The sequence below is a fragment of the Bison bison genome, unplaced genomic scaffold (genome assembly GCF_000754665.1).
Source record: "Bison bison bison isolate TAMUID 2011002044 unplaced genomic scaffold, Bison_UMD1.0 scf7180017864053, whole genome shotgun sequence".
In the NCBI taxonomy this organism is placed as follows: domain Eukaryota; kingdom Metazoa; phylum Chordata; class Mammalia; order Artiodactyla; family Bovidae; genus Bison; species Bison bison.
In genome coordinates, this window is record NW_011494625.1 from 2,087,005 (window position 1) to 2,105,120 (window position 18,116).

An 18,116-nucleotide genomic window follows, 5' to 3' on the forward strand; every position below is an offset into this window, starting at 1 on the left:
GTGTTTACTAATTCAAAATTTGTCATGCTTTGGTTAACAGCCAAACTGAAGGTCATCTTTGCTTAGGCTGAAAGTGAAAATTAAAGTGTTAGTTGCTCAGCTGTGTTTCAACTCTTCTTGACCCCATGGACTGTAGCCCGCCAGGCTCCTCTGTCCATGGGACTCTTCAGACAAGAATAGTGGAGTGGGTTGCTGTTCCCTTCTCCAGGGGATCTTCCCGACCTGCTTAGGTCAGTACTTATCAAAGCATGACCTTGGAGCCAGGAGCATCAGTGAGTCCCTAAGATCTTCCTGGAGATGCAAATCCCCAGGCCCCACCTCACTGAATCAGAGACTCTGGGGTGGTCCCTGCAATCTGCAGTTTCATAGCTGAGGTTGATGAATGCTAATGTTTGAGAATCACACTGGCTTAGATAATCCTTTCTTCTTTCTGGAGAAAAGATGACAGAGAGAATTTCCAGTCCCATGAGAACAGTATTTTTCTAAGAGCCATTAAAAATAATAGGATCCTGTCTTGCAAACAATACTTAATACGGATTAGATATTCACAAAAGTAAGTCTTCTAAGGACATCTTTGAGCAACAGATCAGTTCAGTTTAAGTTATTATGACAAATATAAAAATAAACGTATGCATTTTCTGACTCAGATTAGCCTTCTAATAGAGTTAATAAGATTGCACTACAGATATTTTAAGGCAGGCCTACAAAACTGGAATAGAGCAGATGTGCTCTGGCTTGTGAGGATTATCACTACCAAGACAGGCTTCCAGTTGTCTGCCAAAAAAAGCCATCTGAACTGCAAATACAAAATACAGGTTCTCCAAACACATTGATACGAGGCTCTCATGTTGTTCTTAACGAATGATCATTTTGCAATACATACAGATATTGAATCTTTATGCTGCACACCTGAAACTCGTGGATGTGCCATCTCAGTAAAAATGTTAATAACTTTACAAGATTACTGTGTGATATGATGTAGGTTTTGCCTTGTAAACCAAATATGCAGCTGTATTATTTAGTTTTACTGTTGAATAGGCAGACATGGCATGAAAAGACTGAGATCCTCACTCAGAAAATCTTTTCTCGAGGAAGCTTCGGATGATTGGTCATGTACGAGTGCCTGCACGTGTGCTAAGTCGCTTCAGTCGTGTCCGACTCTGTGCGACCCCATCCATAGACGGCAGCCCACCAGGCTCCCCCGTCCCTGGGATTCTGCAGGCAAGAACACTGGAGTGGGTTGCCATTTCCTTCTCCAATGCATGAAAGCGAAAAGTGAAAGTGAAGTCGCTCAGTCGTGTCCGACCCTCGGCGACCCCATGGACTGCAGCCCTTCAGGCTCCTCTGTCCATGGGATTTTCCAGGCAAGAGTACTGGAGTGGGGTGCCATTGCCTTCTCCATACCAGGCTCCTAGGTACCCACAAAATTCCCACATTCATTTGCAACTCTACCAATATAATTGCAAGAGGCCAGGAATGGCTGTTCTTTAATGTGAGTATCTGAGACCCAAAGAAACTCGTCCAAACCTGTGGCACCTTCTCCATCATTTCTCTCTTCTTGGTTGTTAATTCTCTCCGCCAACAAATTAGGGTATGGGCCACGCCCAAATACGCCTCAGCAGACTATTAGAAACTCCTGAAATTCTGCCTTAGAGATTCTGAATTTGTGATAATACCTTGGCCACATCTGACTCTGTTACACCCTCTAAGATCTCCTTGAGTCGAGCTATCTCACATTTAGGGACACAATTTTGCTCCTCACTCCTTGCAACCTGCTGCTGATGTTTTGTGTTTTCATTTTTTACCTCGTCGATCTGCTGCTGGAGTTCTGCATTCTTAGCCTTTTCACTGTCGGATAGGAATTGCACCTTCTGAACCTGAGCGACCAATTTCTCGAGTTTAGATTTCAGATTCTCTCTTTCATCCAGGTGTTTCCTTTCACGTTTCTGAAATTCCTCCCGTAAAGACAGGACCTCTTGCTCTCTGGTCTCTCTCCCCCTTTTCAACAAATCCAGAGCGGCACTGGTGGCCTTTTCCAGTTCTCCTTTGAGTTGCTGCAGTCTTTCTATCTCTTCTTCTTTCTTGCTCAAGGCGCTGTCCATCTCCATGCACTGAGTCATGTACCTTTCCTCTAGGCTAGCATAATTGCCCTTGAGTTTCTTAAACTCTAACTGTAAGGTTTCCTTTTCACTCCTGCATTCCTTAAGGTGGTTTTGGGTGGTAACTAAAATCTCATGCAAACTCTGCAGTGCCTTCTCTGTATCATTCTTCTCTAGCTTTATTCTGTACTTTTCTTCAATTAACTCTTCGACCTTCTCCTTTAGCTTATTGATGATGTCCACAAACACGTGCTGTTTAGTCGTATTCATCTGTAGTTCTTCAACCTTCTTCTCTAAATACGTGTTACGATGCTCTAGGTCTTGGATCCGAGTTTCCTGTTCTTTGTTAGCAAGTTTTAATTTCCGTAGGACTTCATTTAAAGCCATGTCCTCTTCCAGAGGTTGTAAGCTTTCCAAGCTCTGCTCTGCGTCAGGTATCAAGCAGGCCTCCTGAGACGCTCCATCGCTCCAACAAATGCCTGTAGGAGCCCAAGTTGAGACCATCTGTGGACTCCACCTGCCTTTTTCTGGGACTTCCTTTTGGTGTCTGACTGACATCTCAGGAATATCCATAGAATTCTGTACTCCTTTGGAAGAACCTGCAATCTGTAAATTACAGTAAGTAAAATAAGTCTGAAAGAGTAGAAATATCATGAGCTTTGAGGTCAAAGAGAGCTGCCCTTGAACACTGGATCCCTAAATTTGGTTTTCTCAGCTCTGAAATAATAGGGAAGACGTGTACGTCCAACACTAATATCTAATTAACAAAAATACTTAAGTATTAATTGCTGAATGTCATGTACTGCACTTAGCAGCACAGCAGGTATGGTATCTGTATTATACTTTTACAAAAAAAAAATTAAATATTGATACTCTCACCATCTTCTTTTTTTTTTCTAATTTTATTTTATTTTTAAATTTTACATAATTGTTCTCACCATCTTCTATGACACAAACTTTTCTGGATACATACAAGATATTTCCTTTGACTTCAAATGAATTAAAACAAAGTTATTCATTACCCTAAATCTGCAAAGACATTTAAAAAATTATTTTTGAGGTAATGTTGGTTTTTAACATTATGTAAGCCTCATGTGTACATTACATTTCTACTTCTGTTTACACTACAGCATACTCACCACCAAACATTTAGTTTCCATTTATCACCATACAGTTGATCCATTTTACTCATTTCATTTATTTTGTTCATTTATTTTTTGGTTTTTGTTTGGGTTTTTTTGTATCCCATATATGAATGAAATCATATTTGTTTTTCCCCACCTGACTTATTTTACTTAGCATGATACCCTCACGATCCACCCATCCATGTTGCCACAAATGGCAAAATTTCATCTTTATGACTGAGTAGTATTCTATTGTAAATATACGAAATACCTTCTTTATCCCTTTATCCATTGATAGGCACTTAGGTCAGAGAAGGCAATGGCACCCCACCTTACCCCACTCCAGTACTCTTGCCTGGAAAATCCCATGGACCGAGGAGCCTGGTGGGCTGCAGTCCATGGGGTTGCAGAAGAGTCAGACACGACTTCACTTTCACTTTTCGCTTTCATGCATTGGAGAAGGAAATGGCAACCCACTCCAGTGTTCTTGCCTGGAGAATCCCAGGGATGGGGGAGCCTGGTGGGCTGCCGTCTATGGGGTCGCACAGAGTCGGACACGATTGAAGCAACTTAGCAGCAGCAGCAGCAGCAACAATCAGCAATGTTGAACATCTTTTCATGTGCCTGTTGGCCACCGGTATGTCTTCTTCGGAAAAATGTCTATTTGGCTCCTCTGCTAATTTTTTAATTAGATTTTTTTGTTGTTATTGAGTTGTATGAATTCTATATATATTTTGGATACTAACCCCTTATTGGTTATGTGGTTTGCAAACATCTTTTCCCAGTTGGCAGGTTGTCTTTGTATTTTATAGATAGTTTCCTTCACTGTGCAAAAACTTTTTAGTTTGATGAGGTCCCATTTATTTTTGCTTTTGTTTTCCTTGCCTGAGGATATATACCCAAAGATATTGCTAAGGCCAATTCACTGATTATACTGTCTATGATAGATTTATTGTTTTTATATGTCCATCTTTGTCTCGTTACCTTTTTTGGTTTGGAGTTTGGAGTCTATTTTGTCAGATATGAACATAGCTACACTCAATTTCTTTTAGCTACCATTTGCTTTGGACATCATCTTCATCCTTTCATTTTGAGTCTACGTTTATCTTTAAAGCTGAAGTGAGTTTACTGGAGGGAGTAGACAGCTGGATCTCGTTTTTAATATATCTCTTTTGGGGGCGGGGAGGTCTTGCTTTTTAATCCATCCAACCACTTTTTTTTTTTTTTTTAAGATTTATTTATTTATTTTTGACTGTGCTGAGTCTTATTTGCTGCACGCAAGATTTCTCTAGTTTTGGAGAGCAGGGGCTACTCTTTGTTGAGGTATGAGGTATGAGGACTTCTCTCATAGCTCAGTTGGTAAAGAATCTGCCTGCAATGCAGGAGACCCTGGTTGCATTCCTGGGTGGGGAAGATCCTGTGGAGAAGGGAGAGGCTACTCACTCCAGTCTTCTTGGGCTTCCCTGGTGGCTCAGCTGGTACAGAACCCGCCTGTGAAGTGGGAGACCTGGGTTCGATCCCTGGGTTGGGAAGATCCCCTGGAGGACGGACAGGCTACCCACTCCAGTATTCTGGCCTGGAGATTTCCATGGACTGTATAGTCCATGGGGTCACAGAGTCGGACACGACCTGAGTGACTTTCACTCACGTTTACTTATTTTTGAGTGTGCTGAGTCTTATTTGCTCCATGCAAGCTTTCTCTAGTTTCTCTCTATTGAGCTGTGCTTCTCATTGCAGCGGCTTCTCTTACTGAGGTCCATGGGCTCTAAAGCACCTGCTCCACAGTTGTGGTACATGGGCTTAGTTGCTCTGAGGCATGTGGGATCTTCCTGGAGCAGGGATTGAAACCGCGTCCATTGCATTGGCAGGTGAATTTTCAACCAGTGCACCACCAGGGAAGCCCCAACCAATCTGCCTTTTGATTGATGAATTAAATCCATGTACATTTAGGATGATTCTTGACAGATGAGAACTTGGTTTTATCTTTTATTTTCTGATTGCTCTGTATGTCCACTGTTTATTTTTCTTGTGTTTCTGTCTGCTGTTCTGGTTTGGTGGTTTTCTATGATGTTTCTCTTTTTTATGTTTCACATCTTTGCTCTAGATCTTTATTTTGTGGTTATCATGAGGTTTGTATAAAACATCTTATAGATAAAACAGTCCTTTTTCTCTGCTGACAGCATCTGATCTTCATATGCCTATACAGGTTCTGTCCTTTTCCTCTTCCTCTTTTGTCTTTGCTGTCTCAAATTATCCTTTAATGTTGTAAATTTATTACCAATTTGAAGTAGTTATAGTTACTTTTTCTGCTCTTTTTTCCCTTGACATTTATGGTATAATACAGTGTTAATAATCTATTCTGACATAAAGTTGCAATTTTCTGACTATTTATCATCTTACTCAAAGTTTTGTGTATTCTGCATTTTTATTTTGGGCCTAAGAGCTCATTTCAACATCTCTTGTAAGCCAGGTCTAATGTAATGAACTCCTTCAGCTTTTGTCTGTCTGAGAGTCTGTATTTCTCCTTCATATATGAATGATAACTTTTTTGGATAAAGTATTTTTGACTCACAGTTTTTATCTTTCACTATTTTGAGAATTTTATTCCATTCCTTCCTGGCCTATAGTTACAGCTGAAAAATCTGCTGATAGCCTAATGGGGGTTCCTTTATAGATAACCATCCTTTTTTCCCTTTTTAAAATATTCTATTTTAATAAAACTTTTATTCTGGAATAATTTTAGATTTATGAAAAAGTTATAAGCATAAAGAGTACTCTATACCTCTCACCCAGGGTCCTTTAATGTTAATGTCTTATATACCATGGCACATTTAATAGCAAATTCCAGTCCAGAGTATCACATTGTATTTAACACCTCTTTGTCATTGATTTTTGACAGTTTTAGCACCACATGTCTTAGAGAAGATCTACTAGCAATGATTTCTTAGCTTCATAGATTTGTATATAGTTCTTTTCTTAGGTTTGCTATTTTTTTAGGTTAGCTATTAAAAAAAAAAACCTTAATCTTTTTACATCCCTGATATGCTCTTGGTTTTAGTAATCCTTATTTCTATTTATCTTTTGGCTATCCCTTGTGATATGTGGGAATTGGTGATGGACAGGGAGGCCTGGCATGCTGCGATTTATGGGGTCGCAAAGAGTCGGACACGACTGAGCGACTGAACTGAACTGTGACATGTACGATCTTAGTACCCTGCCCAGGGACCGAACCCATGCCCCCTGCACTGGAAGGGTGAAGTCTTAACCACTGGACCACCAGGGAAGTCCCTTAGCTATTATTTAAACTCTCTGCTCCCTTCTCCTTCTCTCTCGTCTCTCCCTCTGGGATTTCCCATTACCCTACCCTTGTCCTTCCTAAAAGAGTTGTGCAGCTCTCACAGAATTTCCTCACTTTTAAAGATTCTCTTTCCTCTTCTACCTGCATCACTTCTATTAGGTTTCTATCCCTAAGCTTGTTAATCCTCTCTTCCAAATAGTCTGCTCTATTTCCAAGGCTTTTTAATCCCTTCTTCATCTTGTTCATTATTGAGTCCTTCAGCTCCAGAATTTGTTTGGTTCTTTTTTTTGGAGTTTCAACATTTTGGTAAAATGTTCCTTCCGTTAATAAACTTGATTCCTTAGCTCATTGAACTGGCTTTCTGAGCTTTCTCATAGCTCCTCGAGTTTATGACACCTATTTTGAACGTACTGTCAGCTAGATCTCAGTATTCCATGGACGTTAAGTCTAGTTTCTGGAGAACCGCCGTTTTCTTTTCATGGTAGTGTTACTGTGGCTAGCCCTTGGTGCCTTGTTGTTCCCTGGCACACTGAATCTGAAGTAGCAAAAAACCCTCCTTCTTTAGGTGAAGATGCTTTAATTTTTCTTGATTCTAATGACTCAGTGGGTTAGAAATTAGAGGCCTTTCTTTTGTTTGCCAGGAGGTGGCATCTATGGCTTAAGTCTTTGGTTTCTCTTTCCTGCGCTAGCTCTGGTTACCTTTGGCAGTTGGCACTACCCACCCTCATGGCTCTGATAGGCGCCCTTGCTGTCGCTGCCTGTACCTCTAGGGTGGCTGTGTCTTGCTGCTGTTGATGTCACCGCCTGAGGCTCTGGGGCACTGCTTCTGCCCTGTCCAAAATCTCCTGAGTCACAGGCTCTACCGCATGCAGGGAGGGGGAGAGCTGGGAGGAGTTGGGTGTCATCAGATTCCTGGGTGCTGCCACTGTGGGCTGGATTGATGGGGGGCAGTTATGGGTGCCTCTGGAGCTGGAGAGATGGTTGCAGGCCCCACTTCCACTGCTGCCAGTCACCCACGGTTGGCTAGCGGCCAGGAGGTTGTGGGTGCCGCCTCTCCTCCTGCTGCTGGGTTCTTTGAGGCTGTGGGCTCAGCTGCCACCCCGGGAGGACCACGATCTCAGGCACAATCTCCACAGTCCCCCAGTGCGGCCTCCTCTGTGTGCTCCAGTCCACCCTCCTTTAGATGTATGGATGTGTGGAATTCTCCAGCATCCTGGTGTGTTGGGGAGAGCCACATCTGTTGAGCTGTGGATGTTTTACTAATTGTAGATTGAAAAGCAGAGACAGAGAGAATATCTCAATCTACCATGATGCTGACAACCCTCTCTTGTGAGCCCCCCTTTTTTTTTGTCCTCTCTAAAGCCTTTTTTTTAAATTTATTTATTTTAATTGGAGGCTAACTACTTTACAATATTGTAGTGGTTTTTGTCAAACACCAACATGAATCAGCCACAGGTGCACGTGTTTCCCATCCAGAAGCCCCCCCACCTCCCTCCCCATCCCACCTCCCAGAGTCATCCCAGTGCACCAGGCCTGAGCACCCTGTCTCATGCATCGAACCTGGATCAACGATCCACTTCACAAATAATACACACATTTCAATGCTACCCTCTCAAATCATCCCACCCTTGCCTTCTCCCACAGAGTCCAAAAGACTGTTCTTTACATCTGTGTCTCTTTCGCTGTCTCACATACAGGGTCATCATTACCATCTTTCTAAATTCCATATATATGCCTTAATATACTATATTGGTGTTTTTCTTTCTGACTTACTTCACTCTGTATAATAGGCTCCAGTTTCATCCACCTCATTAGAACTGATTCAAATGCATTCTTTTTAATAGCTGAGTAATATTCCATGGTGTATATGTACTACAGCTTTCTTATCCATTCATCTGCTGATGGACATCTAGGTTGCTCCCATGTCCAGGCTATTGTAAACAGTGCTGCGATGAACATTGGGGTACACATGTCTCTTTCAATTCTGGTTTCCTTGGTGTGTGTGCCCAGCAGTGGGATTGCTGGGTCGTATGGCAGTTCTATTTCCAGTTTTTTAAGGAATCTCCACACTGTTCTTCATAGTGGCTGTACTAGTTTGCATTCCCACCAACAGCATAAGAGGGTTCCTTTTTCTCCACACCCTCTCCAGCATTTATTGTTTGTAGACTTTTTGATAGCAGCCATCCTCACTGGCTTGAGATGGTACCTCATTGTGGTTTTGATTTGCATTTCTCTGATAATGAGTGATGTTGAGCATCTTTTCATGTGTTTGTTAGCCATCTGTATGTCTTCTTTCGAGAAATGTCTGTTTAGTTCTTTGGCCCATTTTTTGATTGGGTTGTTTATTTTTCTGGAATTGAGCTGCAGGAGTTGCTTGTATATTTTTGAGATTAATTCTGTTAGTTGCTTTGTTATTATTTTCTCCCATTCTGAAGGCTGTCTTTTCACCTTGCCTATAGCTTCCTTTGTTGTGCAAAAGCTTTTAAGTTTAATTAGATCCCATTTGTTTTTGCTTTTATTTCCATTACTCTGGGAAGTGGGTCATAGAGGATCCTTCTGTGATTTATGTCAGAGAGTGTTTTGCCTGTTTTCCTCTAGGAGTTTTATAGTTTCTGCTCTTACATTTAGATCTTTAATCCATTTTGAATTTATTTTTGTGTATGGTGTTAGAAAGTGTTCTGGTTTCATTCTTTTACAAGTGGTTGACCAGTTTTCCCAGCACCACTTGTTAAAGTGATTGTCTTTTCTCCATTGTATATTTTTGCCTCCTTTGTCAAAGATAAGGTGTCCATAGATGCGTGGATTTATCTCTGGGCTTTCTATTTTGTTCCACTGATCTATATTTCTGTCTTTGTGCCAGTACCATACTGTCTTGATGACTGTAGCTTTGTAGTATAGTCTGAAGTCAGGCAGGCTAATTCCTCCAGTTCCATTCTTCTTTCTCAAGATTGCTTTGGCTATTTGAGGTTTTTTGTATTTCCATACAAATTGTGAAATTATTTGTTCTAGTTCTCTGAAAAATAATGTTGGTAGCTTGATAGGGATTACATTGACTCTATAGATTGCTTTGGGTAGTATACTCATTTTCACTATATTGATTCTTTGGATTCATGAACATGGTATATTTCTCCATCTATTTGTGTCATCTTTGATTTCTTTCATCAGTGTTTTATAGTTTTCTATATATAGGTCTTTTTTTTTCTTAAGTAGATTTATTCCTAAGTATTTTATTCTTTTTGTTGCAATGGTGAATGGAATTATTTCCTTAATTTCTCTCATTGTTAGTGTATAGGAATGGAAGGGATTTCTGTGTGTTAATTTTACATCCTGCAATTTACTATATTCATTGATTAGCTCTAGTAATTTTCTGGTGGAGTCTTTAGGGTTTTCTATGTAGAGGATCATGTCATCTGTAAACAATGAGAGTTTTACTTCTTCTTTTCCAATCTGGATTCCTTTTATTTCTTTCTCTTCTCTGATTGCTGTGGCTAAAACTTCCACAACTATGCTGAATAGTAGTGGTGAGAGTGGGCACCTTTTTCTTGTTCCTGACTTTAGGGGAAATGCTTTCAATTTGTCACCATTGAGGATAATGTTTGCTGTGGGTTTATCATATATGGTGAGCCCTCTTTTGATTCCTCATCAAGCCATTATCTCACAATTCTATGATTTCTAATGTGAACATCAGAAAATCTGATGAACATATCTCATGACTGACTTTCTGCTCACAATACAGATTTGGGAGAAGGGGGTTAAAAAAAAACAGTATGTTGTAGGAAAGTGAAGGTGAGGTCACTCAGTTTTGTCCAACTCTTTGAGACCCTATGGACTGTAGCCTACCAGGCTCCTCCGTCCATGGAATTTTCCAGGCAAGAACACTGGAGTGGGTTGCCATTTCCTTCTCCAGGGGATCTTCCTGACCCAGGCATCAAACCCAGGTCTCCTGCACTGCAGGCAGACACTTTACCATCTGAGCCACCAGGGAAGCCCTGGGAAGTTGTAGGAAACACTAAAATGAACATGACAGAATACGCTAGTAAAAGATCTCTAAAGGGATGGGCTGAATAACTTTCCAAATAGAATTTAGGGATATTGGACCCTTATATTATAGTGCTTCTTCATCGTTCTGGGATAAAGACAACCATCCTTACTGAGGCCTGTAAGGTTCTGATACTGATCTTGATATCTAACCCAAGCTACCTTTCCATCCTCTACAACGTCCTTCCAACCCAGCAACACTAAGCTGCCTTCAGACCCACGAAGGAAGGGACCATGCTTCCTGCAGCCACAAGGTTTTCACACTAGTTGCTATCACTACTTCTGCATGGAATGCTCCCCTACGCCCACCACCTAACTACCCCCATTCATCCTGCAGAGCTGAGCTCAGTTACCACTACACTTCAGGGAAGTCTTACCCAAACTCCCTGACCAGGGACAGGAAGACTCCGATCTTACTTTATAGTGCTTACCACAGCTGCAAGTTTATATGTAATTTTATAACATATACACTTTATATGTAACTTTTATTTGCAGCACTTACCAGTTGAAAATTCATATTTACTCATGTGATTATTTGATTAATGTCTGTCTCCTCTATGAGAGTGTTCTTGTCATGAGGACAGAGCCCACGTCTTTTTGTTTCTGGTTTTGTCAACCATTCTATAACCAACACATAGCACAGGGCTTCAGACATGACAGATGCCTCAAAGTATTTACTGACTGACTGAAAGGCTAGATGCAATGGAAATAGTTACAATCTTAAGAAATCCTAATTCAGCAGCTTTTTAAAATGTTATTTTCCAGAACTCAAGACAGGTAAGTAGACTTCTCTTTTAAATGCTGCTTTCAAATAAAATGAACAAAAAAATCCTGACTTTACTTGTAAATGAAATATAACAGCCATAGCTTTTCTCACTAAACTCACAATGAAAAGATACTCTTTACGCTACCTTTGGATTGTTATCTATTTGCCCACACCAATTCTTTTTTAATTGAGAGACTATATAGACTTTATACTGTTGGCATCTTCAGTGCTATTATGATACTGCTGCTGCCAAGTCACTTCAGTCGTGCCCGACTCTGTGCGACCCCTTAGACAGCAGCCCACCAGGCTTCCCCGTCCCTGGGATTCTCCAGGCAAGAACACTGGAGTGGGTTGCCATTTCCTTCTCCAATGCATGAAAGTGTAAAGTGAATGTGAAGTCGCTCAGTCATGTCTGACTCTAACGACCCCATGGACTGCAAGCCTGCCAGGCTCCTCCATCCATGGGATTTTCCAGGCAAGAGTACTGGTGTGGGGTGCCATTGCCTTCTCTGTCTTATGATACTACATACCCAGAATTAACAATTCAGAGACAAATTCATGTTTTCACTTTGGTAGAAAAATATTTTTTTTGCTGATCAGTAGAAATTCCACATAATAGAAAAGTCATGAGTTTTCTTGTCAAATAATTTAATGAATATCTCTGCATTTCTTCCTCTTCTCAACCTTTTCCTTACTGTAAACTTCTGAGTTCCAACCAATACAATTCACTAAGTATAAAAACTTGAAAGGGAAAGTGTTAGTCCCTCAGTTGTGTCCAGCTCTATGCTACCTCACAGACGGTAGCCCACCAGGCTCCTCTGTTCATGGGATTCTCCAGGCAAGAATACTGGAGTGGGTAGCCATTCCCTGCTCCAGGGAATCTTCCCAACCTAGGGATTGAACCTGGGTCTCCTGCATTGCAGGCAGATTCTCTATTGTCTGATCCACCAGGGAAGGCCATAAAAGCTCAGTATTGATATACTCAAGGCATCATGTAGATGTTGGGGTGCATAAAAGGATAAGTAAGACAGCACCCTGACCCTCAAAGAAATTATCATGTGGTAGAGCTAATCTCCAAGTATGGATTTTACTTCATTAGAAAGGATTGTTTCTAAATTGAGGAAGATCTCAGAAGGCAGTTCCCCCAGAGAAGCAAAGTCCCTCACACTGATGATTTAGGACTACTTCCAAAAGCCTCCGGTTATAAGCAGTAATTTTTTTTTTTTTTTTTTAAACACTTCCTTTAATACTCTATGGACTAATCATTAAAAGTCTTACCTCCTCTGTTTCATAATTAGCTCTCAGATCAAGCAAGTTAAAGTTATTTTCTTTATAAAATGGTTGTTCAACATCACTGTGTACTTCTTCCTCACACACAAAGTCTTGAGACTGACTAGGATTGAGGGCAGATTCCGTGGCAGTACTATTAGCCAGTGGCATTTCCATGAATTTCAGTGTCTCTTCACTGCAGTGGATTACAGGTGGGCTTCTAGAAGGCTGTCTGACACATTCAAGAGCAAACTGATCTGTATGGGTGAAAGTGCTAGTTCCCATCGGGTTTTCTTCCTTAAATGAGTCTTCCTGTATATTGGTGTCTTCTGCATCATCACATACATAATGCTGCAATTCTGGCTCCTCTGTGTAAGATAAGCTTTCTGTCAGATCTTGAAATGCTATTTCATTATTAAACGAGTCTGTCTGATGAAACTGGCAAAGGGGTTCAAATTGTCTCAAGGAAGAAATGCTGGTGTCAATTGGCTGAGTGAGTACATTCTGTGAGTAATTTCCAATGTTGACATCTTATTAGAAAAAGAAAGATGGAAATAAGAATTAGCATTAAATTTATGCATTAACAGTTACATTCACACTTACGAAATAAATTGTTGGAGTCTTTTAAGAATTATAAGTTCAACCTTTTTCATTAAGTTTATTTGTGCTACCAGCTGCAACAAAACTTTTTTACATGAAGGAAAAAGTCAACAAGTAACTACCACAAAGAAGCTTCTTACAGTTCATTTTTGTCAAATACCATTGTAACAAATTCTAAGGCATCTTCAAAATTCTTTTGTTGTACTCTAATTTTAAAATGCTTCAAAAGAATAAAACACACAGTGTATAGTAATAGCAAACACACATAGACATGTTTAACTTCACAACAATCTCATGAACTAGGTACTGTTATTACCCGTTTTTACAGATAAGGAAATGGAAACATAAGAGATGTTAAGTCACTTGCCGGGAAACAGCTGGCAAGCAGTGCAGCTGGGATTCTAGAATACTATTTATGTTTCTGAATATGACAAGTTATTCAGATTTAATATTTTTAAAAATCAGAAGCAAATAAAGACAACATGCAAAGAAGTGTTTCAAATAAATATCCCTTCCCTTCTAAATTCCTTCCTCTTCCCCACCCAGAGAGAACTGCTATACTGAAGCTGCTGCTGTTGCTCCTTGGTCAGTGAGTGGTGTCCAACTCTTTGTGACCCCATGGCTTTGTAGCCCACCAGGCTTCTCTGTCCACGGGATTTTCCTGACAATACTGGACTGGGTTGCCATGCCCTCCTCCAGGGGATCTTCCCAACCCAGAGATCGAACCCACATCTCCTGTGTCTCCTGCACTGCAGGCGAATTCTTTACCACTGAGCTATCAGGGAAGCCCCATACTTAAGTTGGTGGCCCTGTGCTTGGGTGTTTGTGTGTGTGTGTGTGTGTGTGTGTGTAGGGGGGGAATATCTAAAATGTCATTTGTGAAAGTTATTGGAAAAATAAAAAACTAGTCTGAGTATGGTACAAAGTCACAGTAACTTTATATGGTTGTTGTTGTTTAGTCCCTCAGCTGTGTCCAACTCTTTGCGACCCCATGGACTGCAGCATTCCAGGCTTCTCTGTCATTCACCATCTCCCAAAGTCTGCTCAAATTCGTGTCCATCAAGTCAGTGACGCCATCCAAAAATCTCACCCTCTGTCATCCCCTTCTCTTCCCACCTTCAATCTTGCCCAGCAACAGGGTCCTTTCCAGTGAGTCAGCTCTTTGCATCAGGTGACCAGAGTATTGGAGCTTCAGCTTCAGCATCAGCATCAGTCCATCCAATGAATATTCAAGACTGATTTCCTTTAGGGTTGACTGGTTTGATCTCCTTGCAGTCCAAGGGACTCAAGAGTCTTCTCTAACACCACAGCTCAAAAGCATCAATTCTTCAATGCTCAGCCATCTTTATGGTCCAACTCTCACACCCATGCATGACTACTGGAAAAATCATAGCTTTGACTAGATGGACCTTTGTTGGCAAAGTAATGTCTCTGCTTTTTAATACGCCATCTAGATCTGTCATAGCTTTTCTTCCAAGAAGCAAGCGTCTTTCAATATCATAGCTGGCAGTCACCATCTGCAGTGGTTTTGGAGCCCAAGAAAATAAAGTCTGACACTATTTCCATTGTTTCCCCATCTGTTTGCCATGAAGTGATGGGACCAGATGCCATGATCTTCGTTTTCTGAATGTTGAGTTTTAAGCCAACTTTTTCACGCTCCTCTTTCACTTTCATCAAGAGGCTCTTTAGTTCTTCTTCACTTTCTGCCATAAGCGTGGTGTCATCTGTGTATCTGAGGTTACTGATACTTCTCCTGGCAATCTTGATTCCAGCTTGTGCTTCACCCACCCTGGCATTTTGCATGATGTACTCTGCATATAAGTTAAATAAGCAAGGTGACAATATACACCCTTGATGTACTCCTTTCCTAATTTGGATCAGTCCATTGATCCATGTCTGGTTCTAACTGTTGTTTTTTGACCTGCACACAGGTTTCTCAGGAGGCAGGTCAGGTGGTCTGGTATTCCCATCTCTTTTCCACAGCTTGTTGTGACGCACACAAAGGTTGTAGCATAGTCAATGAAGCAGATCTTTTTTGAGTTTTCTTGCTTTTTCTATGACCCAACTGATGTTGGCAATCTGACCTCTGGTTCCTCTGCCTTTTCTAAATCCAGTTTGAACATCTGAAAGTTCTCAGTTTATTGAAACCCAGCTTGGAAAATTATGAGCATTACTTTGCTAGCATGTGAGACAAGTATGACTGTGCAGTAGTTTTAACATTCTTTAGCACTGCCTTTCTTCAGGACTGGAATGAAAACTGACCTTTTCCAGTCCTGTGGCCACTGCTGAGTTTTCCAAATTTGCTGGCATATTCACTGCAGCACTTTCACAGCATCATCTTTCAGGATTTTAAACAGCTCAGCTGGAATTTCATCACCTCCAGTAGCTTTGTTTGTAGTGATGCTTCCCAAAGTCCACTTGACTTCAAATTCCAGGATGTCTGGCTTTAGGTGAGTATCACACCATGGTGGTTATCTGGGTCATTAAGATCTTTTTTGTGCAGTTCTTCTGTGTATTCTTGCCACCTCTTCTATTTTCTGGTTCTGTTAGGTCCATACCATTTCTGTCCTTTATGATGCCCATCTTTGCCTGAAATTTTCCCTTGGTATCTCTAATTTTCTTGAAGAGATCTCTAGTCTTTCCTATTCTATTGTTTTCCTCTATTTCTTTGCATTGATCACTTAAGAAGGCTTTCTTCTCTCTCCTTGCTCTTCTTTGGAACTCTGCATTCAGATGGGTATATCTCCATTTCTCCTTTGCCTTTACTACCTTTGTATGGTAGTAAATACTGATTTGTACAAAAAGAAGTGTTGGGACCCAGAAGGTGAAAGGATCTCTCACTTAATCAAAAGATACTTACTATTATCAGAGACCTGTTAATCAAAAGACACACTATTATCAGAGACCTGTTAGTGTCTGCAAAACACTGTTTCTATGTACTTGATACTTTCTATCACCTCATTACCAAGTGAAACTCAACATTACACTTCAGTTTTTCCTCCCTTCCCTACGCCACGCTTATCCTCTAAGGCACTTGGGCTTGAAAACCAGACGTCTTTGACATCCTTCTACCTAATCACCCATGGGCTAGTCAGTTACCAGGTCCTGTCCTTTTCTCCTTTAAAGATGTTTTTCATAACCCATGCTTTCTTTCCCTCACTGTAGCATCATCCTGGTCCACATTCTCATGACCTCCTCAGGTCTGTCAGGGTATGGGAGTAGAAAACTTGCCCAATCATATTACCCTGAATCCAATTCTTCTGTTTGACTTTCTAGGCCTTATGTAGCCTGGACCCACATTACCCACCCAGTCTTCTGCTCCAGTCAGATCAGGCTTACTCTCCTGCAAACAGATCATGTGTCTTACAACTTCAATAATCTGCTCTGGCAGGTGCTTCTCTTCCTAAAACTTTCCTATTTACCATTCATCTAGTTTTAAAATTCCTACAATGTCTTTAAATTTCTGTCTCACAATTCAGCACATTGTTTGTTTGCTATTTTAGTCTTCACCATTGTTTCAAGCATGTTAGTGCCGGAACTCACATATTATACAGACCTCAAGAGGAGTCCTGGAGAAGGAAATGGCAACCCACTCCAGTATTCTTGCCTGGAGAATCCCAGGGACAGAGAAGCCTAGTGGGCTACAGTCCATGGGGTTGCAAACACATGACTTAGCAACTGAACAGCAACACAACAAAAAGAATCCACTTAAGGTTTTTCAATATGCCCTTCAGTAAAGCAACCAGTGTTTAGAGAATATGTTGACTAAATCCTGCACCCCAATGATATATTTCTATCAAAACAATTTAATAAATTTTCGGGTTATTTTATTGAACTATCAAATTAATAATTCATTGAGGTTTTTCTCAAATCTGTCATCATTTGATGACAAGCCAGTGAGCCAAGCAGCCTAGTCGGGATTGGTGAAAGACCCGACTTTACACTCACTTTTCCCGCTGTCTTCCAAACATATAAATACTGTGTGGGCCGTGGTGGAGGAGGACTAAAGCATGCTTTTGCTCTCCAAGAACAAAAAACTACTAGGCCCTTATTTCTTCAAAATTTTGTCTGCGAACCCAGAACTTCAAATTATAACTTTTACAACTCTGTTCCTATGGCATGACCTACCAATTTGCCTTTTTTTGTTTTTTTAGTTAGGCTTACGTTTTTCATTTCATTCTGTCCTCACCCGACTTCTGCCACACATAACAAAAAAACTTATTCAAGTGATTGGATAGATATTCCAGAGATACTTCTAAGCTGTTTTAGGACAGGAATGAAAAGAGGTGTCACTGGGGTTATTGGCAAAAATCCTCAAGTTTAATTTTCAGTCAAAGTTTAACTTCTGAAAAGCACTCATCCTACTTCCACCTCACAATATCGTAACAAATTTTTTAGGTCGCAAAAGTGTGCTCACTTCCAGGGTCCATAGTCTCTGATCCGAAATAAGGATTTCGGGCTTCCTCCCTGCGCACTGGGCTCTACCGCGGGTAAAACGCTTTCAACCTTTTTCTTCAACGCCTGGCCGCCTGGGCGCGGACACGCTGGAACGCCCCTGTGTGACGTCCGCCCGGCCGCGGCCGCCGAGTTCCGGCTCTCGGACCATCCGACGTCCCCTCAGACGTGCCCGCGGGCCCGGCGAAGGGCGCCTCCAGGTCTCCATTCACACAGGTAGGGGCTTACACGGCGTGAGCCCTCAGGGCCAGCGGCCCCGGCCGAGCTGACACACGTGCCTCCACGGGAGGAGACAAAGCGGCAAGCCGACTCGGAGAGCTCCGGGAAGGAAGGCCAGCCCAGGACCCGCGGGGACCGACCACACCAAGACCGCCACACACCCCACGGCTTCCGCGGAAGCTCGATTTCCAGGGCTCAGCCCTCGCGCGAGGCGGAACTTCCGTCGGGAACACAGTTTCCGTTCGGGG

General features: G+C 41.5%; 2 protein-coding genes across 2 annotated transcripts in view; one reads left to right on the plus strand and one right to left on the minus strand.

The window, feature by feature from the left end:
* The window catches only part of CAGE1 (cancer antigen 1), a 35,299-nt gene extending 17,602 nt beyond the window's left edge, over positions 1 to 17,697 (minus strand). Inside the window, exons 1-3 of the mRNA XM_010835842.1 lie at positions 17,612 to 17,697; positions 12,604 to 13,124; positions 1,677 to 2,705 (exon numbers count right to left, since the gene is read on the minus strand). Of these exons, the coding sequence (XP_010834144.1) occupies positions 1,677 to 2,705; positions 12,604 to 13,124; positions 17,612 to 17,624 (1,563 nt within the window). The 5' untranslated portion in view covers positions 17,625 to 17,697. The remainder of the gene's footprint in view (positions 1 to 1,676; positions 2,706 to 12,603; positions 13,125 to 17,611) is intronic.
* Positions 15,898 to 18,116, plus strand: part of RIOK1 (RIO kinase 1) — a 20,468-nt gene continuing 18,249 nt past the window's right edge. The window contains exon 1 of the mRNA XM_010835840.1: positions 15,898 to 17,865. The gene's annotated coding sequence lies outside the window, so the exon portion shown is untranslated. The remainder of the gene's footprint in view (positions 17,866 to 18,116) is intronic.